Source organism: Macaca nemestrina, chromosome 8, assembly GCF_043159975.1.
Source record: "Macaca nemestrina isolate mMacNem1 chromosome 8, mMacNem.hap1, whole genome shotgun sequence".
Lineage (NCBI taxonomy): Eukaryota > Metazoa > Chordata > Mammalia > Primates > Cercopithecidae > Macaca > Macaca nemestrina.
The window spans coordinates 28,505,947-28,529,453 of record NC_092132.1 but is presented as its reverse complement, the minus strand read 5'-3'; the positions used below and the strand labels follow the sequence as shown (position 1 = coordinate 28,529,453).

The following is a 23,507-nucleotide window of genomic DNA, read 5'->3' as shown; positions in this document are numbered from 1 at the left end:
AAAGAAAACGTGCCATACGGTTGCAAAATACTTAATCAAAAATGATTCAAAAGTTTTAGAATCTTTTTTTTTTAGATGCTCAGAATGTATATGAAGTAAAAATTCTGCAAACTGTATTACCTTCAGTAGTCTGTTATTCCACAAAGGCTGAGCAGGTAAAGAAAACAATTTTTCTACTCCTCCGGTCTCTTTCCACATCATCAATTTCTTGGTGGGTGGTGCCAGATCCAAAGTAGTAACAATATCAGAATAATCACTAAGTTGTGCTCTAATTGTCTTGCTATCCAACTCTTTGACACTGTCAACAATGAGCTTCCTCTTCCTCTTGGCTTTTGTTTCTTTAACTGGAATGATAATAAAAAATAAGATCATTTTCCTGAGAGGCCAGCATGGAACACACAGTTACAAGATCTGGCCTGACTATATTCCCTGCTTTTCTACACACAGACTCGAGCAGAAAAGTTAAACTTCATGAGGATAGAATGTTTTAACTGATGTTTTCCAACCATGATTTAGAATAGAGGCTGGAACAAAATAGAGGCATTCAACAAAAATTTGCTGAATGAGTATAGACTTTTAGCACAAAATAAGTAAAATGATGTAAGGTCCAATACATTTTTGACTATGTAGTTTTATACTGCAAACAATGAACATATCATACCCTTCAGAGTTGGGCTCATTTTCTCATTTGAAACAGGGCCCATCACTCAAACTCACAGACTGAGTTTTCTTTAATGATTGCAAATACTATTATTTTTATTAGAAAAGTTATAATTCATATATGGCAGTTGTGGAAGCTGCTTGATAGAATGAAACAAGCCCAGGCCCAGTCAGATAGAACTGTAACTCCATCCTAGACATTTTAAAAGAGTCATTTCTAATCCTTAAAACTTACAAGTAGGTGGTATTGTCTCACTTTTTTAAAATGCAGAAAAGCTCATGGGGTTAAATAAAATCCTCAAAATTTCACCCTGTCAGACATACCCCAAAGGTTTTTGGATCAACACTTAAAAATATATATATATATATACACAAAAAGATGTTACACACAGTGAGAGTCTCTCTCTAATCTCACTATCTAATAAAGTATATATTTTACTTAATTGTACATTTCCCTCATCAATGGGAAACCCAAAAGGGTAATCTTGTCCTACTTAAAGGTAAAAACTATGTCTAAATTACACTGTAATCGATTTCAAGTATTCTTTCCTACTGTCCTCATAAACCATCTAGAAACTATTAAGTTTTATATCCCCATTATCTCAAACTGTCTGTCATTCAGAAGCAGCCCTCCTCAAATATAAATAATGTGTCTTACAATGTTACTTAAAAAAACTACAAGAAAAAAATTACTTATTCTAGAATTTTTGACATTTCCAGTTTTTAAATTTAAAAAGATTTCTTTTTTCAGAACGTGCGGAAAAAGGCAAATTCTAAGAGCACATAAAAAAAAAATTTTCTTTTTGAAGAGACAGGTCTTACTATATTTACTGCCCAGGCTGGTCTCAAACTCCTGGCCTCAAGTGGTTTTCCTGGTTGGGCCTCCCAAAGTACTGGATTACAAGTGTGAGCCACCACACCAGCCTCCAGTTTTGTTTTGTTTTTTTAAAGAATACTTTTAGTTTTTTTCCAGCTTGTAGCCCAACTGTACAGCATTTAGAATTGTAATTTATTGAAAAATGCTTTTCCAGTGTTTTCTAGTTGTTACACATGTGAGCTGCTAACATTTTGGGAACCCCAGGAGACTAAGATACGCATTATCAGAAAGCTTGTTCTATACTTTTATATTTCACAGCAACTTGCACAGACATTCTACAAAATACTCAAAATTATAATTCGATAGAAGACTATGACAGATGACTGTGACATAAAAGCAAGAAGCCTAGTTAACGAAAGCAACAGTAGCATATCAGTAGACAGGCAAAAAACCAGAAAAAAGCAAGAAGCCTAGTTATCTAAAACAACAGTAGCAGATCAGTAGACAGGCAAAAACCAGAAGTAAGACCTTATGTTGTATGCTGTATAAATCTAAAGGTTCATATGCTCACCAGTTATATCAATAGGTTCCAATGCAAATGCTTCTTCCTCATTTGGAACAAGTGTTGTTTGATCAGTCATGGTTGGCATTGGTTCAACGGGATCCACCGAATCAGGACTATCAGGCCCACCCACTGTAAAAAAAAAAAAAAAAAAAAAAAAACAGTCACAAAAACTTTGGTATGTAATATATATCCTACAAATGGTGGGAGAAAAATCTCTTCATGAAATAGAAAGAAATCCTATTATTACTAAGAAAAAATATTTTTCTAGTTAATGGGAAAGCCCCACCAGACCTGTAACTCAATTGGCCAAAAAATGGGGAGGGGCGCAAGATTAAACACAGAATCAGAACCAGTAATCAATCATAAGCACTGTACTTAAAGATATTTGTAATTCATTAAAAACTGTAACTTCTAGTTTGTCATCTTCTATGGTAAGTATCTTTTTGGATGCCATACAATCATACCCAGAATCACTGAACATGAAATGCTTACTTGATACATTATCATCCTCATCCATATCGTCATGTGCAGGTTGCTCTGGCAACATCACCCCTGCCTCAGAGAGGGCAGGGGGGTCATCAAAGATACCGCCATCATTATTACTAATAAGTTTGTCATCTGAAATAGGGAATGTAAGTTAGTTGTAATTTCTAAAAGAAATGCCAAAACCACAATAGCCAATCAATGGAAAAACAAAATTACGTTAAAAGGGATAAAATTTAAACATATATTCAATTTTTATCTGTTTCTCCTCCAGATAGTTTATAAAAGTATAAAACACTTAGTATATAAAAAAATTATCATTCTTCATTTGTATTTTCTAGTTCATTTATCTATTTTAAAAAATATTTACTTAACACAGCTATCAAACACAAACAGTTTTAAGTACTAATAAAATTCAGCATTCTGATAAGCATATTTAAGTTTTGTTATAATATTTTAAGAGGCTGATTTTACCGAAATGTCTTACTGAACCAACTGATCACAATTCACTCACATATATTTAAAAGTTGTTCAAGACTCAGAATTAGCAACTGCTTCCAAAACTTTACAATAAAGAAATTCTGTTTATGTTCGAGTAAACATCATTTTCTCACATACCTAATATTCCACCATCATTTCCTTCTCCAAAATTATCATCCTTATATTGGTCTTCATATTCTAAATGGTTAATTTTCTCATTCAGATTGCTGGTGCTCTGTTCAGACTCTAATAGGAGGTTAGAAGTAGTAGTGCTTACTAACATGTCGTCATCCTCAAAAGCACTGCCTTCTCTCATTATCTCACGATCATCCATTCCAAAATCACCTAAACAAATTTTGTCATTAGTTTAGAAAGATTAGAAATAGCACTGTGATAAAACAGCTAATGATTTATTATAATTATGTCACATTTGCTTACTGAAGTCTTATCTTCAAATGTTAAAATATCTAGTTTAAACTTTAAATCTTAGCATCTAAATTTTTAAAAATGACTCAATTACACACAGCTACAATACTTGGGCATGACTAGCAAATTCAACCTTAGATCTAGATTTAAATGATCCTAAAATATGTTAAACTCTAAATATGTACATATGTTAAGTTACATTAATAGTCACAGCTTAAACTTTCTTGTTATAATGTGTTTCATCAAGAAAATAATCTGGTTCTGGGTACAGTGGCATGTGCCTGTAGTCCCAGCTACTTGAGGCTGAGGTGGGAGGATCACTTGAATCCAAGAGTTCGAGGCTGTAGTGTAGTATAATCCTGCCTGTGAAGAGCCACTGCACTCCAGCCTGGGTAACACAGCACAGACCCCGTCTTTTAAAAAAGAGTATGGCTTGCTACTAGTTTTGAATACCTGCTTTTGAATAGCAAGTATAATAGGGAATCTAACCATTCCAAAATGGTTGGTTTAAATGTGATCACTACTTCAATATTGGGACTCCTCGCAGAAATCAATATATAGGTTCTATGATTGTATATAGGGAGAGGAGTAGGTAAACAATTAGCTCTAAATATGAAAATGATGCTTAATATACTGGTAAGAAAGCCAAATTCTTTTCTTGATGAAAATGCATTACATGAAATTTTAAGTCTTTCTGTCAATGTGAATATAGTCTGGTTTTCTTCTGAAACTGCTATTAGCGGCACAATATAACATTATAAACTAATGGCTAGTAATTTGTTTCTCTTTTACCAAAATCATTTTCTTGTAAAATGCTGATGTTCCCAACTTCTTCTCTCATGGTTATCTCTTCCACTCTACTCTGATTCAAGCTGAACTGCTGGGCCACATCGATGTCACTTTAAAAGAAGGTCAAATACATTTTAGTCTCAAGTCTCACTGTGTTTATAAGAAAAAAAAAATCCCAATTCTCTCTATAAGAAAAATTAAAAAAAAAAAATACACATATATACACACAACCCACCAAGTTTTAGAAGCCTTAATATTTAATATCTTCATACATTCCAGTATAATCCAAGAATGCAAGTGATTTGGAAATTAACTTGTATTTAAATTTGAAAAGCATCAATAATCAGCAAATACAATGTGATATGCAGAAGTCACTAAACCAAGTATAGAGGAAAAAATTAGAAATGATGGGCTAGATAGGCATGGGTTTTCATTAGGACCCTGCAACTTACAGGCGGTGTAAACTCGAAAGTTCCCTGACTTCCCTGAGACTCAGTTTCTTCCTCTAATAAAGAATAATCTCTCATATAGTTTAAAAATACTAAAAAATAAAAAGTGTACAACGCTAAAAACCAATCTAAACACTATCAGCCATATCCAGAACAATAATACCTCAAAACAACTGACCAAGTGTGTACAAAAAAATAGACGGCAAGGAAAAAAAAACAGGAGGGAGGCAAAGCTATAATAGATTCTTAGGAGACTCATAAGCTATATCAACCAGATGCAGTTTGTAGACTTTGTTTAGCCTCAACTCAAACTGGAAAGAGGGGGAAAAAAAAAAAAAAAGCCAACATGTCAACTGGGGACAGTTGAATGCTGACTAGATATCATATAGGCATACCTTGTTTTACTGCACTTTTTTTTTTTACTGAATTTCACAGATGCTGAGTTTTTAATAAACCGAAGGTTTGTGGTAACACTGCCTTGAGCAAGTCTATTGGTGCCATTTTCCAGCAGCACAAGCTTACTTCATGTCTCTGTGTCATATTTGGTAATTCTCATGCTATTTAAAAACTTTTTATTATTATATCTGTTACCGTGATCTTGATTAGTGATCTTTTAAATTTTTTTGCTTATTTTTTAGTAGAGATGGGGGGGCGGGATCTCACTATGTTGCCCAGGCTAGTCTCAAACTCCCGGCCTCAAGCGATTCTCCCACCTTAGCCTTCCAAAGCACTGGGATCACAGGTGTGAGCCACCACACCTGGCCCAGTGATCTTTGATGCTACTATTTTAATTATTTTGGGTGCCACAAAGGATGCCCAAATAATATGGCAAACTTAAGAAATGTTCTGTGTGTTCTGACTGCTCCTGCCCTCCCGCTCACCTTGCCCCCTGCAATGTTTCTCCCTCTTCTTGGGCCTCCCTGTTCCTTGAGACACAACAAATTGAAATAAGGCCAATTAATAGCCCTACAATGGCTACTATTTGTTCAAGTAAAACGAAGAGTCACACGTATCTCACTTTAAATCAAAAGCTAGAAATGACTAAGCCTGGTGAAGAAAGCATGTCTAAAGCTGATTTAGGCTAACTAGGCCTCTTGCACCGAACAGCCAAGTTGTGAATGCAAAGGAAAAGTTCTTGAAGGAAATTAAAAATACTACTCTAGTGAACATGAATAAGAAAACAAAACTACCTTAGTGTTCATATGGAGAAAGTTTCAGTGGAATAGAAAGTTTGGAAGAAATTAATTTTAACCCTGATGCATGACTTTGAGGGGTTCAAGACTTCAGTGGAGGCAGTAACTGCAGATATGGTGGAAAAAGCAAGAGAACTAGACTTACAAGTGGAGCCTGAAGGTGTAACTAAATTGATGCAATCTTGGAATAACACTTTAACAAATGAGGAGTTAATTCTCATGGATGAGCAAAGAAATTGGTTTCTTGAGATGGATTCTACTCTTAGTGAAGATACTGTGAATATTGCTGAAACAACTACAAAGGGTTTAGAATATTTCATAAACTTGGTTGATAAAGCAGTGGTAGGGTTTCAGATGATTGGCTCCAATTTTGAAAGAAGTTCTATTGTGGGTAAAATGTTATCGAGTAGCATTATATGCTACAAAGAAATCTCCCATGAAAGAGTCAATCGATGCAGCACACTTCACTGCTGTCTTATTTTAAGACATTGCCGCAGCTACCTCAAACTTCAGCAACCACCACCCATTTCAGTCTGCAGCCACCAACATGGAGGCAAATCCTCCACCAGCAAAAGAACTGTAACTTGCTGAAGGCTGAGATGATCACTAGCATTTTTTTTTTTGCAGTGAAGTATTTTTAAGTTATGCCCACTGCTTTTTTAAACATAATACTATTACTGCACACTTAATAGACTATAGAGTACAGTGTGAACATAACTTTTATAGGCACCGTGAAACCCCAAAATTTGTGTAACTTGCTTTACTGCAGTGGAACCAAACCCACAGTATCTCCAAAGTATGTCTATAATAAGGAATTACTGATAATTTTTTTAAAGGTGTGATGTGTTATGGAGGCTTTAAAAATTCTTTTACCTCTAAGAGACAAATATCGAACTATTTACAGATGAAATAAGATTATCTGTTACTTAATTTAAAATAATCTGGTGGGGGCTGTGAGGTAAGCTGGGGGAAAAATAGATGTAATAAGACTGGCAATATACTTGTAATTTAACAAGCTGAATGACATGTAAGGTTCATAATCCTAATTTCTCTAGTTATTAGTTATGTTTAAAAATTTCCACGATAAAAAATTTTCAAATAAAATGTCAAAAGGAGAGAAAAAAGTAAAATAGCTAGATAGAGCCTAGAACTAATCAATACACATGCAATAACAAAATAGGTCATGAACTTACTCTAATTAGAAGCCACAGATCATTTCAAAAAGCAGAGAAATTTGTAATAGTGTAGAGTGGCTTGGTTGTCAGTTATGCTACTAAGTCCCTTGGAAAGCTACAGTCACGTTCCAACATCATGGCATGATAGCTGGATGGTAATGGCTTGAGAAAAGGGAAACATACTACAGTACTCCGCTGTAACGGCCATTTCTGTGTAACTCTCTCCTCTCAAATGTGTGTCGTGACAATGACCCTTTGTTGCTCTTCATAAAAAGTTATCTCGCATGTTCATTTAAAACAAAAATAAAAACAAACCAGAACAGAATTATGGCTCTGAGTATAGCCTGGCCAAGAAGATAACCAGTAGCCGACTTTAACATGTAACTCTGAAAAATATCATGAAGCAACAGTTTACAATCCCTGCTATCATTACGTAACAAGCATACCTGACTGTTTCAGTTTACATAAGCTTTGGCCTAAGCGCGTCAAAACTCTCACATCTTAGCTGTGTTAAAGCTGACATCCACGATTTTCTTACAGAAGAACAACTTTCTAGGTTTTATGTTCCATATTTATATACTATCCTAAACAAACATACATATGCATTTTAGCTACCTGTTAATGTAAAACATTCCAAGGAAAACTATATATTTGAAAGCTAATACTACTGCTTTTTGTAGACCAAGTCAACAATTTTTTTTAAAAGAAGACACATACTCTAAGTCAGGCAGTGGCTGATCAAAGTCATGAAATTCTTCAGGTAAAGTAATGGCATTATAAGCTGCTTCCCGATTTTCCTCAGGCAGGTCAACAACACCTAGAAAAGAAATGGTAAGCTTGAATATCTAGCTACCCATAAATTATCTAGGGATTAGAGAGAGATAAGTAGGTATAATTTCCTAAGTTTATATTCTAATAGAAAGGTTGACAACATATGCAAAATACCTTGAAGCACAAGTACTTCTCTTTTTCCATACTCATACATCGTATTCCTTGCTTTAGGAAAAAGTCAAAGCACTAATTATGCATTAAGCTCATAAATGTTTAAACGGACATATCAACAAATAACCAGTAATAGTTTCCTAATTAAACATGGTATTTATGAGGGCGGAAAAAGAATGACTGCAAAAGAGTACCTTAAATGTTAAAAGGAGCTGGTTATTTTAGAGAAAGAATTACACAATTTTAATTTTCTTTATATTTTTCAAGTTGTCTATAATAAATATGCCTTACTTTGAAAGACAAAAAGCATGTTATTTAGATAAAATGTGCTGTTGGTCACATGTTAAGTATTGTTGTCTTTTCCTAAATATTTTACTTTTAAATAAAATCTTAGATCTCAAACATTTTACTGTTCAAATATTGACATAAACTGAAGTACTAGAATGTATCCTCAGTAGAAACTGTTTAAGGTGTTTCTACTATACACATTATTTTCATTAGAATAAAAATTTCATCAATGCTTTTAAAAATTATAGAAAGATACGTGAATTTAAATATTAATTATCTACTTAGATGGTGGTGTGGTTGGCAGACTCCAGTTTTATAACTGATCATTACCTAAAACAAAATAACAAAAAACTACAAAGAATATTTACTTAGGAAAAAAAGTTTAAAATCCTAAAATTGTCTTTTCTGAGCTATATTTTAAAAAATCATTACATAACAATTAAGTTTTCAACATTTCAACCTCTTGATGACTCAGTCTATGTAAGCTGCTGAAAAAAGTATTAAAAAGGCAGCTCCAAAGGAAGAACAAAAAAGGGGGTGAGCTCCATTACCTCACAGGGAGAAGAGATGCAAGTAGGTTTCCTCCCTTGAAGCACTGCCTCCCCAAGCCTTGCACTATCTTTGAAGGGTTCCTTGTATTGCAATTACAATAAAGCAAGTAGATTTAGAAAATGTGTTTAGCTAAGTAACACAAAAAAACAAGAGAAACTCCAAAGTAAAAAAAAAAACAAGTTCAACAATACCTGGCCGAAAAGCCATCTTTATCTTAATGAATGCTTCATTACAGTCTGCAAGAAGGTATTTGGCTTTCCTGTGATAGATTCGAACTACTCCCAGTAAGAGATGTCCTGATGTCCGTAATGCCATTTTCACCTATGAATAAAACATTAATCATATTTCAAAACCTGCATTTCGTGCTATTTATAGTCTTTATTTTTTTATCTTTTTCCTTTAAAGTTGCCTTATAATCACATACATTTCTCACTGTCCTTATCTATAAATTCCCTGAATATTGAATATCCTGAAAAGAAACAGTGAGTGGTAATTCATGAATTAACACAAACATGAAGGAAGCTAGGAAGCGAGCACTAAACCATTCCATGAATTGTGTCATTAGCACATTAAGGAGCACGTAACACTTTTGGTTGCCAGACCAGAGCCATTGTTTCTTGCTGGCTAAGTCAATTCTGATTTTGTTTGAGAAGCAAATGTCCCGCACATTGGCAGATGTCGCATTCTTCTCTACTAATACCTGTTCATGAGTGGGCATGAAACAGTCAATTGAGTAATAGGTGAAGTATGCCAGAGAGTTTCCCAGAAAGATTTTCCCCCAAAAAGAACAACGTCTCTCTCTTCCTTCTCTCTTTCCTGCTTTGTGAATAGGTAGGGCTTGCTTGGTGCTTCATGCAGTCACCCTGTAAACCACAATGCTAAAGTATGAGGACAAGAAGCCAACACACTAAAGATGGAGAATCCTTGGATGACATAATCAAGCTGCTGAACCAATCTCAGATCTCCCTGTTTCCAAAATTTTAGTTAATTAAGACTGTTATTTCCCTTATTAAGTTACTTTTTACTAAGTTTCCACTAATTGGAAAGCATACTGATTTAAAAACAAAGTTTGGAAAGCATACTAATTGATAAAGAACAATAGTAGCCATAGCTTTTCACCAGAAAATATACTCCCAACCTTTTTTCAAGGCAGATCTTGATCAACATTAATATGAGATACAGTAGGTGGAAAAGCAGTAGTTGATAAAATAATGAGACAAGACTCCATCTAAACACAAGTATTCAAAATTACTCTAGCCATAAGGAAAATTTACTGAAAGAACAAGGCAATGTGAACTCAAACATCCCCAAATACTTTCCAAAACCATGCCATAAAACGCAACAAGTTCTAAGGTAACAAAAAAAGCTTTTAAACATTTGCTTCATGTTTCAATTATGCTTAGTTTATTGTTATTTGTAAAAGAAAATATTGTATTTTAAATTTTATGTGTATTCTCTATAGTACTCTAGGACCCTGCTTATGACACTCAGGTTCTGTATTTATGAGCATTTTATGTGACTTACAGCATAAAGGATGATGTCTATGGCCATACATTTTTAGACATCTGAAATTATACCAAATTTGTGATCAGATTCAGAATGTATCAGATGATGAATCCCTAATTTAAAAAAAAATTCAAATTAAAATGTTGCTCCTAATGGAAAAACAGAATCTGTAATGTGGTGCTATAAAATTCAAAATTAATATTGACTGAACCTTCACCTAAGAACGGAGGAGGGAAAAAACCTCTGCTAACTATTATCTTATCTAGCACTAGCAACTTTCAAAAAGTGGTGTTTGGGCAAAAGCTTTCTTTCTGGATTAGTTGGTTCAGAGTTTAGCCTAGCAGTAGGTAAAATGACGTATGGCATATGTTTTTGAGCCAGGGTGTGTTAAACTGTAAACATAAATATAATAAAGATTTCAGGCTACATATTCTGGGAAGGCTCTGCAAAGGGGGCCAGTGGCTCTTCCAATGGGGGAGTGGAAGAGAGAAGAGAAAAAGAGTATGCAAGCTCGCAGTTGCAAATGAGCCACGTGTGACACTTACGCTAAACAACTAAACCAACATTTTCATAACACGAACTGCACACCAAAGCAAACATTAGAAATTTCAGGCCAGTTTACTCTCTGGAAATATCTTTACATCTTGTTACCAAATAGATAAAAGCTCAGTCAGAAATGGTTTAAAAAATTTGAAGTAAGAGAAATCACTTTCTCTCATAAACACATTACAATCTTTTACATTATTCCTGAACTGTCTGCTTTCCTTTGTGGCTGTTTGTGTATATGTTCATTATCAGATTGTCTCATACTCTTTTGTAGTGTCCCTAAAGGGGCACAAAGTACTCGGTACATATCATGAAAAAATCTGTTATCCTTTTAAGCTGAACACTCGATACTTGCTTACGGATGTTAAAGATTAGCCACACATATACTTTCCAGAAAAAGAGTACGATTTCTACCTTTTCCATTAACTTATCCCAGCAAGCATACCTATTAAAAAAAAAAATGGAAAATACCAATGTTCTCATACAATTTGACCAGCACTGCAAACTGGTACAATCTCACCAGAACAAACTGTTAGTATTTATCAGAAATCTCAAAAACATGTACATCACTTGGCATATCAATTATAATGCTAAAAATAAATCTTAAGAAACACTTAAGGGTGTGAACAAACATTTAACAAGAAATGTTTACTAAATGGCTAGTCTTTAAAAAGAAAACAAAACAACCTGTAATCCTACCACCTACAGAAATCTGTAATAATCTTTTGGTATGCCTTCTAGGCTTTCCTGTGTACATGTACACAAGTTTTCTTTGTGTATATACATAAAAACTAACATAACGATTGTTAGAAGGCTGCATCCAGGAAATAGAGCAAAACTTAAGAAAAGGCACAGATTTCTCATAAACACCCCCTTCCTCACACACAGATAATCTTACCCACAATTGACACCTCTCATCAGTGTTGCATTTATTAAAATTGATAAACTTATAACACATCATTACCAAAAGTCCCTAGTTCACAACAGGGTTCACACTTAGTGTTATACATTCTGCGAGTTTGGACAAATGTAAATGACATTTGTTAACTATTATACTATCAAGTAAAACAGTTTTACTGCTCTAAAAATAATCGTCTGCGCTCTGCCTACTCAACCCTCCATTCTCTCCCCAACCTCCCATCTTTTTACTGTCTCATTTGTATAGTTTTGGCTTTTCCAGAATGTCCTACAGCTGCAATCACATAATATATGGCCTTTTTAGATTGGCTTATTTTACTAAGTAATATGCATTTACAGCACTTCCACCTCTTTTTTTTTTTTTTTTTTTTTTTGAGTCAGGGTCTCAAATAAAAGCTCCTCTAAGGAACAGGTCAGTAAACAATATTTGGGCACTGCCCTGACTGATGCTTATTTGCCATTAAAAATAGGCAAATCAAAATATCAGTGCATATAGAGAGTTTTTTAAAGAAAAAGAGAATCATACCGTAATCATATCAAATGTATCTAGAGGTGATAAGGACTTCACATAATAAAAACTTTGAAGGATTTTCCTTGCCCTCCAATGCACCTACCTAAAAAACTTTCAGAAGTTCTATTTTCACATATCAATAAAAAATCAACAAAGTGAATAAAAATGTCAACATCAAACATACCTTTGGTGAGATGATACTCTCCACGCTGCTCTCTAAATTACACTCAAACACATGGGCTTTGGTTAGCTTCTTATCCCAATGGGCCGCTAGCCAAATTTTGGCCAGCGGCCCTCTTTTACTGAGAACAAAATGTGCGTAGAACATTGTTCTGGTTGGCTATGAAAATAGAAGAAAACCTAAGGGGAAAAACAGTTAATGTAAATATCATCTGACAATTGAAATACTTATCAAGACATAAGAAATCTAAAATTTTTCTTCACTAATATAAAAACTATAAAAGGCTTGAGTAAATGTTTAATATGTATTTTAAAAACAACAGATTTAAAACAAATCTATTGTTTTAATTTTGAGAGAAGAAAAAAAAACAGACCCCAAAATACTAAGAGCTAAAAGTAAAAGGGCCAAGAGTCAAATTGCTTTCATGCCTTGTTTCATTTCTATCATGACTGACAGTAGAAATAGTCTGTTTACTGGCCAGAAGTTAGAGAATATATTTTTCATGGCAAGAAAAGAAAATCTATGAAGAAAGATACTCAGATACAGGTATCTATCTGTGGAAATTTCCATTTTTAGAATCCCATTAAAAATCGTGATTCTGGGATAAATTATCTGTAAAACTGCTACTACACGAAAAGTACTGTACTAAGCATTTCACATTCCACCAAGCAAAGCTAAGCAGGTGGGCTGGCCCCATTTTACAGGTGGGTAGTTTAGAAAAATCAAGGTTCAAAAAAGGTAAAGAATTATATATATAGTTTTCTTAACTCAAGAACTTACAAAGCATTTGTCCACTTATAATTTAAATATGAAATCAGGGACAATGGTACAGCAGAAGATTTATCTTATGACTGAAAGTCTTGGAATCACAAATATGTTACTGACATTTTACTTTCCTTCAGCATTCTAATGTATTAAGAAAGGCAGCCTGAAAATCCCAGTTCAGAAGAGTATATTAGCTGCATGAATTTCCAGATTTAAAACAAATCTATTGTTTTAATTTTTTTCTAAAATGTCCACTACTAGAAAACGATATATGCCTTGCTTTACAGAAACAAAATCAAGTACACGTACAATACATAAAAAGCACTTTAAAATTTTAATTTAAAATAGTCGCAGGAAGTTATACAGACAGTAGGTCCTGTGTACTTTACCTAGTTTCTCCCAATGGTGACATCTTAAATAACCACAATATAGTATCAAAACCAGGGCACTGACATTGGTTCAATATGTCTATAGACTTTTATAACAGTTTATCACATGTGCAGATTTGTATAATCACTACTGCAAAAAGATACATAGTTATTCCATCACTATAAAACTCTTCACATTCATCCCTCTCTTCCTGCCATTCCTAAGTCTTGACAAACACCATTTCTAATTTCTAATTCTATGTTTCTAATTTTGTTACTGTTTTTCTTTTAAGAGATGGGGTCTCAGTTTGTCTCCCAGGCTGGAGTGCAGTGATGCAATCATAGCTCACTGCAGCCTTGAACTCCTAGGCTCAAGCAATCCTCCTGCCTTAGCCTCTCAAGTAGTTGGAACTACAGGTGTGAGTCACCACACTGGACTTAATTTTGTTGTTTTGAGAAAGTTATATAAATGAATCATATACTATGTGACTTTTTGAAATGGCTTTTTGAATCTAGCACAATGCTTCTGGGATCCAAGCTATTATATTTATCAATAGTATATTCCCTTTAACTGTTGGACAGCATTTCATGAGATGCATATACCACCATATGCTTGGACATTCACCTACTGAAGGACATTTAGTTGTTTCCCAGTTTTTGGCTATTACAAATAAAGCTGCTATAAATATTCATGTACATATTTTTAGTGAACGTTAAGTTTTCATTTCTCTAGGACAACTGTCCCGAAGTGTGACTGCTGACAAGTGTCATATTTGTTTAGTTTTTAAAGAAATTTTAATACAGTTATTGAGTTTTTTTATATTTATAGACAAGATCATCAAATTTATATGGAAAAGAAAATAAACTAAAAAAGCTAAAACTATTTTTTTAAAAAGAAAAATTAGTCTATTTGATTTCAAGACTTACTGCATAGCTATAATACTCAAGATTGGTATTGGCAGAGGAAACACAGTCAATGGAACAGAACTGAGAACCCAGAAACAGCCCGCACAACTAAGTTCAACTGATTTTTTTTTTTTTACGAAGATGCAAAAGCTATCTAATGGAGAAATGATAGATTTTTTCAACAAACGGTGCTGAAGTGATTAAATACGATCTGAAGGCCAGAAAACATGCACGCATGCACACACACACACGCACATACCCCCAAGAAAACAAAAACGGCAAGAAAAAAACCCTCCACCTAAATTTCACACATTATATAAAAATTCAAAACAGACAAAACTTTTAAAAAATGGCAGGGGGAACCTTCAGTATCTAAAGCTTGGTAAAAATTTTGACACAACACCAAAAACACAACCCATGAAAGAAAAGTTCTTGCTCAATAAACTCGCCTTTATCAAATTAAACTTTTGCTCTACGAGAGAAATGCAAAGACAAACTACAGACTAGGGAAAAAATATCTGCAAACCACACATCTGACTAGAACTCAGATATAGAATATGTAAAGAATTCTCAAAACTTCAGGGATAAAAAGAAAAAAAAATCCAATTAGAAAGTAAGCAAAGAGGCAAGCATGCTGGCTCATGCCTGTAATCCCAGCACTTTGGCAAGCCAAGACAGGCAGATCACTTGAGGCCAGGAGTTCAAGACCAGTCAGGGCAATCTGGCAAAACCCCATCTCTACTAAAAAACACAGAAATTAGCCACATGTGGTGGCATGCACCCATAATCCCAGCTACTCAGGTGGCTGAAGCAGGAGAATTGCTTGAACTCAGGCTGTGGAGGTTGCAGTGAGCTGAGAAAGCGACACTGCATTCCAGTCTGGGTGACACAGCAAGACTGTTTAAAAAGAAAAAAAAAAAGTGAGCCAAAGAAGAGAAATTTCACAGAAAAAGTTTACTGATGACAAATAAGAACATGAGACGTTCAATCATCCTAGGCATTTGAGAAATACCAATTAAGGCCAAAAACGTTATCACCACACACTTAATAAAGAGCTAAATTAAAAAACAGCGGCAACATCAAATGCTGGCAAAGACAGAGAAGCTGGATCTCTTACACCACAGGTGGGACTAAAATCTCTTTTGAATTAGCTTTTTTCTAAAAGACACAGAGTAACTGTTTTTCATGTTGTCAGAGTCTGTAAATCTTAAAATCAGAATTTTGCTTACTGTACTTTCAATTAAAAATGTGCCAATTCTTTCCAATGATGTAGAGAAAATATATTTTAGTTAAGCATATCATAGGCAACAGATTTCTTACATGTCAAAAATATTTGGGAGGGTGGGGGGCTGTGGTGCAAGACTACTGCAGTCAGGTTTGCTTTATCTCCATTTCCATCACTTAACAGCAAAGAGCCTTGAAATTCTCATTCTCTCAATCTAATGTTCCCAAAGGATTATTAATTCATACCAAAAAAAATTTTCTCTCAAAAGAAAAACAAACAGGCTTTGTCAACTGTCTAATGTTGTAAACTCTTCCTCCTAAATTTGGAGTTAAGGAAGGAAGAAATTGGCTAGGCGTGGTGGCTCACGCCTGTCATCCCAGCACTTTGGGAGGCCAAGGTAAGAGGATTGCTTGAGGGGCAGGAGTGCCAGACCACCCTGGTCAATATAGCAAGACTCTGTTTTTATTGGAAAAAAAAAAAAAGAAAAGAATGAAGAAATACTATGCTCTATACTAAGAACGCAGACAAAATATTCTTAATGTACGAGCATTAACTAATAACACCTAAAAGATGCTTTATTTGCCATTTAGTATTTTACAGATTAAAACACGCTTCCATACTGGAAGAGAGCCTCCTATGTTTCAAATCAGTGCCTACTTCAAGTCTTAAAATGTTCTAACAAAACTTAAGCTGCTCCTACTGTTATAAAATCTAGAGAACTTCATAGAAATCCAACATGGCAGCGTTTTCTGAGAAATATAATCGCTGTTGTACAGGACAAGCCCCAACTTCCACTACGGAAGCAAGCAACTGTATCCTAAACAAAAAACTCCCTAATATTAAGCTTCTAGAATACTATCTGTTGCACGACAATTACTAAATATGTGCTTAATGAATAAGTAAATAAGATCCACCAAGTGATCTCATAATTGACATATGTAAAAAATTTTAGACGTTTTAAAAATTAAAACTACTGGTATTTTTCAACAGGTGTCAGTAGCTCATGGCCAGCACTTCAGCTGCTGGTCAGAGCACCGTGCCTAAAATATCCCAGCTATGCAGAGGCAGAGATTCCTAAATAGATGTCTGTTTGGCATAGGATGGGGCTAAGGAAGGCAGAGCAATGCTAAAATTAATGTGGGAAACAATTAGCAAGAGGAAATCACTCTAATAGCTAAAGGAAGCCAAAGGAGCAGTGGTGGATCGACTCCTGGTATGTATCTAAATAAGGAGAAAGTGTAATTATAATTCCCTTTTAAGCCAATTTTTTTTCCCTTGATAATACCAAACTGTATCTAATGTTTTAAAAAGTCGATTAATCTCTTCAGGTTTTGAAGATTCTATATCCTGCTAAATCCTTTATGAAAACCCTGTGCAGAAAATCTGCATTTGATACCAGAGCATAACTTAGCATTTCATGATTTGAGAATCAATTTTTTCTAAAGCAGCAAGCATTTTTTTTCAATTGATCCTAAAAAATTAAAGTCTGATGTGAAACAGCAGAAAGACTGCTATTTTAGAACATATTCAAGAATGCAAAAAATGGCAATTTAAGACTGTTTCAAAGAATCAAACTGAGGCTCATGCTTCTAGGATAGTATCAGTCATTACCAAAATTTCACACATTAGAAAGCATGGCAGGACAGTGGTTGTGTAAATTGGTACTGTCCTCTCTGAAGGACAATATGACAACATTTTATAAAAATTTCACTTAAACTTTCTAGCCAAAAATTGCATTTTCAGTAACCAAAAGATATAATTGGAGATGCGTATTACTAAAGACAAAACCAAAAATCCAAACACCAAAAAACCCCAAAAAAACTTACTAAAGCACTACATGTTTCATGTATCCAACCTCTTCATGACTGTCCTAGAGAAGTAAATACTGGCCCATTTTACAAATGGAGAAAACAGATGAAGATAAGTAAATGTCACTAGTATTTAATGGAAGTGGAACTTGAACTTCAGAATCCACACTTCTAAGTACAACACTATGCTGCCTTGCCAGAGCAGAATAGAACATTCGAAATAACCTACTTGGCCATCAATAAATGATATGATAAATTAATATACCCAAACAACGGAATACAGTCCTTCCTCCTTATCCATGGCTTCTGCATCCATGGACTAAACCAACCCAGGATCAAAAATTGTTGGGGGAGGGGGGAGGAGACAAAAAATAATACAAATAAAAAACTATAACAACTATATTAACTATTAACATAGCATTTAAATTGTAATATTATAAATAGAGATGATTTGAAGTATATGGGATGTGAGTAGGTTATATGCAAATACTACACTATTTCATATAAGGGACTTTGGAATTCGTGGTTTTGGTCCTGGAACCAATTCCCCTTTAATATCAAGGGACGATTGTACAGCACAGCTTTAAACAAGAATACAACATTTGGGCTAACATGGAAAATCTCCAGGTTAAGTGCAGAAAAGTTGGAGTTTTAAAAAAGAATGCTCTTTCTCTATATATTTAGTTCTTGAATAAGCCTAAAATATCTGTGATGTACACACGAAACTGGTGATACTGGTTACCTCTGGAAAGTAGGTATGCTGGGCAAGCGAGGCCTACCTTTTTGTACTGTTTGATATATATATATATGCACACACACATATATTTTAATTCGGGACATACACGTACACCACCTATTCAAAGTAAAAACTATTTCAGAAGACATAATCCTGCTATTGTCATTAACTAGCAGGTTAAGCTGCCTAACCTTTATGCAGTTCAGTTTCCCCACTATAAAAACCTGAAAGGTTGAAATCTGGTGATTTACCTAACCTTTGACAACATCAATACCTAACTCAGATCAGAATGGAGCTACCTCTGCAGGGTAGTGGTGGGAAGGATCTCAGAAGGTATTTCTAACCCTGCACACTAGAACTCCATTTTGGTTCTAACATCCTTTGACTAAAGGTTTTACAATCAGACAGCCGTAGGTTCAAATTCAGCTCCCTCTTTTCTTAGTTGTTCTGTAACGGTGAATAAGATATTTCTCAACTACAAAGTGGGATAATACTCACCAAAAAAGATTATGAAAATTAAATACAAGGGCACACCTAACATAGTGCCACTGCTGATGCAGAGTAACTCTGAAGAAATCTTGCAGCAAAACATTAACCAGCTAGTATGCCTAACAACTCTGGTATGACATTTAAACTAAAAGTACAGCCTTTATTCCTCAAGAATTAGAAAATTTCCATTCTGTACCAAACATAAAAGACAGTTTCTCAGAATTTGTATGTTTCACAAAATAATAATTCACCAGAAATTCTCTTTTGTAATCCCGACTTGTGTATAAAAAGCACTATGTCTATTAGTTATGCACTGCTGTCACCTCAACTATACAAACTGTTAACTTATTTGAAGATTAGATACGGCGTATGTCCTCATCAACGCTTTTCCAAAAATAATTGGTTGCCTCCGACATTAACAAAGGTATTTAATGACTTCATGATTTCAGAAACCTTCTCCTGCCTGTCTCCAAAATCCTACAGACTCGCACAGCCCGCTGGCATTTACACCCAATTTAAGAAAATAGAAATTTTTGCCTGAAAACCAATTACTCTTCTAACCAGTATAATGACAGCAAACACTAACTTTCCCTTGCAAAAAGAAGCCGATAAACACAAGCCTTTCCCAGAAACCCTTCACACAAACGCTTTTTTCTCCACGTTGAAGACACTAACAAATCAGAATGACCACGTAAATCCCCAACGTTTCCCTCTTACAAATTTGAAGGCGGCCGCTAAGTCTGGCAGCACAACCCGACAGTGTCACCCCACACTATCAGAGCGGATCATTCGCAAAAAGGCTTTTTCTGCGACGAAAAGGGCATCAAGCATTTATCAGAAACACACACTTCCCCAGAGAGTCTCTACAACACCCGATATCCTTAATCACTTTAAAGAATGATTGGAAAAGTTGAAGGGAAAAACCAATTATGCAAATATCCTTGGAATAAGAAGCAACTTCCCTCCGTCGCTTTTTCTACGGGTCGGGGCAATATTTAGCATTCCCAACGTAAAAATTATCTTTTCAAAAAAGGAGGGCAGCAGCAGTCACTGGCTGAGGGGCACACACCGACCTCCCCCCCCCTCCCCGCCCCACCAGGTCCGCACGTTCTTGAGCCCCGCACCCGAGTTTGGCGGAAGGTTGCTGCTCCCGGGGCTGGCACCGCGGGAGCCGGGCCCGCCACCGCCTCCTCCCAGACAGCCATTTTTACCCGCGGAGTAGGCGGCCCGGTCCCCAGAGCGGGCTTGTTCAAACCTCCTCCCCTCCCTCCGCAGCCCAGGGTTTCCCCGGCCTCCGGGGAGACGTGAGATGGACCCGCAGAGTAACAGCCTTTGTAGATCTCAGAATGGATCAGAACCATTTGTTACCGAACAAGCGATGATGCGGGCCCAAGCTGCATGGGTCCGGGCCGAGGGCGGGCCCGGGGCGAAGGGGGCTGGGCGGGTGTCGCCGCCGCTTGGGCGCCGGGAGGGTGGCAGCAAGCGGGGGCGCGGCGAGGGCCGCCTTCTCCCTCGCCCTCCCGCCCCCAGGAGTCCGGCTCCCCGACGGCAGCGCGGCGGGGAAAGGGTGGGGGGAGGGAGCTGGAGGAAAAGAAGGGGTCGGCCGAGTCTCTTACCTTGCTCTCCGCTGGGATTTGGGCTGGCTGGGTGGCCCGGGGAGGGGAAAAGGGTCGGGGGAGGGGGCGGGGAAAGGGGGGAGCCCTAGCGAGGTGTAGCTTCGGAGCAGCTCCCGCCGCCGCCACAGCCGGCGCCTCCTTTCCGATTCACTCAAACAAACAAGATGGCTGCCGTTACGCCGCGGCTCTTCCTGCCGCCCAAATCCTCGGTTCAAATCGGCAGGATGTTTACGGTCAAAATGGTACCTGTGCGCCTGCGCAGCCAGCCTAAGGCCCAGAAGGAGCGGCGCAGGCGCAATGACTATTTCCTTTTCTTTGGAACCCGCCCTCTGTTTGTGGAGTCCGCAACTGAGCAAGCGCAAAGGTGATTATCTTGCGACAGGGTCTTTGAGAGTTGCGGTGTTAGCCAATAGAGCGGGATAGCGCACGCGGAGTGCTTTCCAGTGCGGCGAATATTTGCGTTTAGCTTTATTCTTGTGCTTGTTTTAAAGAAAAAAGCTGTCGTGGTGCAATTTTGTGTGCCCCCAACAAAAAATTCATTTTATGGCTCTATAGGGATGAGATAACATAAAAACCTCAAACTAACTCCGTAAAATATAGAGGTTCATTTGTTCAGTTGACCTATATTATAGAGGGTCTTCTGTTTGCTATACTTTGGGCTCTGGATATAGTGATTAATATAACAGAGATAATACCTGCTCTTTGGAAATTTTCAGTATAGCTTGGGAGGAATCTTAAAATTTCTTATCTTAAAAGACTTACTTGTAAGAAATTTACTTTTGTTTTTATTGTAGATATCTTTCCAGTGATGAAAGAAATTGAAGAGGACACACAAAAAATGGAAATATATTCCATGTTCATGGATTGGAAGAATCAATATTGTTACAACTCCCATACTACCCAGAGCAATCTACAGATTCAATGTAATCCCTATCAAAATATCAATGACATTCTTCACAGAAAGAGGAAAAAAATCCTGAAATTTATATGGAACCACAATAAGACCCAGAATAGCCAAAGCAATCCTAAGCAAAAGAATAAAACTGAAGGCATCACATTACCTGACTTCAAATTATACTACAAAGTTGTAGTAAACAAAACAGCATGGTACTGGCATAAAAAGAGATACATAGACTAATGGAACAGAAGAGAGGACCTATAAATAAATCAATACATATACAGTCAACTAATTTCTGACAAAGCTGCCAAGAACATACATTGGGAAAAGGACAGTCTCTTCCAAAAATTGTTCTGGAAAAACCAGATAATTATATGTAGAAGAATGAAACTAGATCACTATCTTTTGCCATATTAAAAAAATCAAAACAAAATGGCTTAAAGACTGGAATCTAAGATTTGAAACTACTAGAAGAAAACGTTAGGGAAATGCTTCAGAACCAAATATTTCTTAGTAAGACCTTAAAAGCATAGGCAAGCAAAGCAAAAATTGGCAAATGGTATCATGTCAAGTTAAGAACCTTCTGCAAAGCAAAGGAAACAACAAAGTGAAGAGACAACCCATCAAGTGGGAGAAAATACTTGCAAACTACTCATCTATCACAGGATTAATAGCCAGAATATATAAGGAGCTCAAACAATATAGGAAAATAATCCAATTAAAAAATGAGCAAAAGACCTGAATGGGTAGTTCTCAAAAAAGACATACAAATGGCCAACAGGTATATGAAAAAAAATGCTTAACATCACTAATCATCAGAGAAATGCAAATCAAAACTGGGATGAAGTATAATCTCATCCTAGTTGAAATGGCTTTTATCCAAAAGATAGGCAATAATGAACGCTGATAAAGATGTGGAGAAAGAGGAACACTTGTACACTGTTGGTAGGAATGTACAGCACTGTGAAGAACAGTATGGAGATTCCTCAAAAACCTAAATATAGAGCCACTATATGAGCCAGCAATCCCACTCCTACATAAATACAAAAAAAAAAAAAAAAAAAAAAAAAGGAAATTAGTACATCAGAGTGTTATCTGCCCTCTCACATTTATTGCAGCAAGATTCACAATTGTCAAGATATGGAATCAACGTGTCTATCAGTGGATAGATGGGTAAAGAAAATGTGGTACATATACGTAAGATAATATTTTTCAGCCACAAAAAGAAAAAAGTCCTTTCATTTGCTGCCACATGGATGGACCTGGAAGACATTAAGTGAAATAAACCAGGCACAGAAAGACATTAGTGTGAATGTTCGTACTAATATGTGGTAGCTTAAAAAAAAAAAAAGAACTCATGGAGAGAGAAGGTAGAATGATGGTTACCAGAGCCTGGGAAGGGTAGTGGGGAGGGGGCAGATGAGTACAAAATCTGCCCCCTCAGATTTGGTACAAAAATACAATTAGAAGGAATAAAATCTAGTGTTTGGTAGCATAATAGGGAAACTAATAATTTACTGTGTATTTCAAAATAGCTAAAAGAGTGGAATTGGAATGTTTCTAACACAAAGAAATGATAAATACTTGAGGTGTTGGATACCTCAATTACCATGATTTGTTACACATTGTATGCTTGTATTGAAATATCAGATGTACCTTATAATTATGTACAACTATTATAAATCCATAATAATAAAAACGTTTTTTAAAAATAAATTTTGTGTCCAGTTTCTGAATGTATTTTCATTTTAAAGTAAAACACACAAGAAAAACAAACATATAAGTATATATTCTTCACTGTCAGCAACCACTACTTCTGGACTGATTTGTCACACATTGTATGCTTGTATTGAAATGTTAGATGTACCTTATAATTGTGTACAACTATTATGAATCCATAATAATAAAAACGTTTTTTAAAAAGAAATTTTGTGTCCAGTTGCTGAATGTATTTTCATTTTAAAGTAAAACACAGGAAAAGCAGACATTTAAGTCCATATACTCCTCATTGTCAGCAACCACTACTTCTGGACACTTCCAGGGTTTTAATGACACACAGAACAACTCACTTTTACCCTTCTTATGCTGCTATAGGGGGTGGATAAGAAAGTGGACAGTCTTGTGCTCCACTCACAGTGGGTCAACTGTTTTGGGGTTGGGGCAAGGTTAGTCTCACTGGCTGGAATCCATTAGCTAAGTGGCCATACTGGCCAGA

The 23,507-nt window shown here is 36.0% G+C and overlaps 1 protein-coding gene and 1 long non-coding RNA gene across 3 annotated transcripts in view; one reads left to right on the top strand and one right to left on the bottom strand.

Moving 5' to 3' along the window:
- Positions 1-20,529, bottom strand: part of LOC105475942 (RAD21 cohesin complex component) — a 28,908-nt gene extending 8,379 nt beyond the window's left edge. Inside the window, exons 1-9 of one of the 2 annotated variants that reach the window (XM_011731463.2) lie at positions 20,395-20,529; positions 12,485-12,660; positions 9,011-9,140; positions 7,755-7,854; positions 4,224-4,330; positions 3,144-3,350; positions 2,535-2,660; positions 2,049-2,171; positions 121-344 (exon numbers count right to left, since the gene is read on the bottom strand). In XM_011731463.2, the coding sequence (XP_011729765.1) occupies positions 121-344; positions 2,049-2,171; positions 2,535-2,660; positions 3,144-3,350; positions 4,224-4,330; positions 7,755-7,854; positions 9,011-9,140; positions 12,485-12,628 (1,161 nt within the window). In that variant the 5' untranslated portion in view covers positions 12,629-12,660; positions 20,395-20,529. Of the gene's footprint in view, positions 1-120; positions 345-2,048; positions 2,172-2,534; positions 2,661-3,143; positions 3,351-4,223; positions 4,331-7,754; positions 7,855-9,010; positions 9,141-12,484; positions 12,661-19,902; positions 19,919-20,394 lie in introns of those variants that run through there. The other variant, XM_011731466.2, reaches the window with a different exon arrangement.
- Positions 20,530-20,558: 29 nt separating this feature from the next.
- LOC105475943 (uncharacterized) lies at positions 20,559-23,198 on the top strand. The gene is made up of 2 exons (XR_983725.3): positions 20,559-20,758; positions 21,189-23,198. It is a non-coding gene; the product is annotated as an uncharacterized lncRNA (long non-coding RNA).
- The last annotated feature ends 309 nt before the right edge of the window (positions 23,199-23,507 follow it).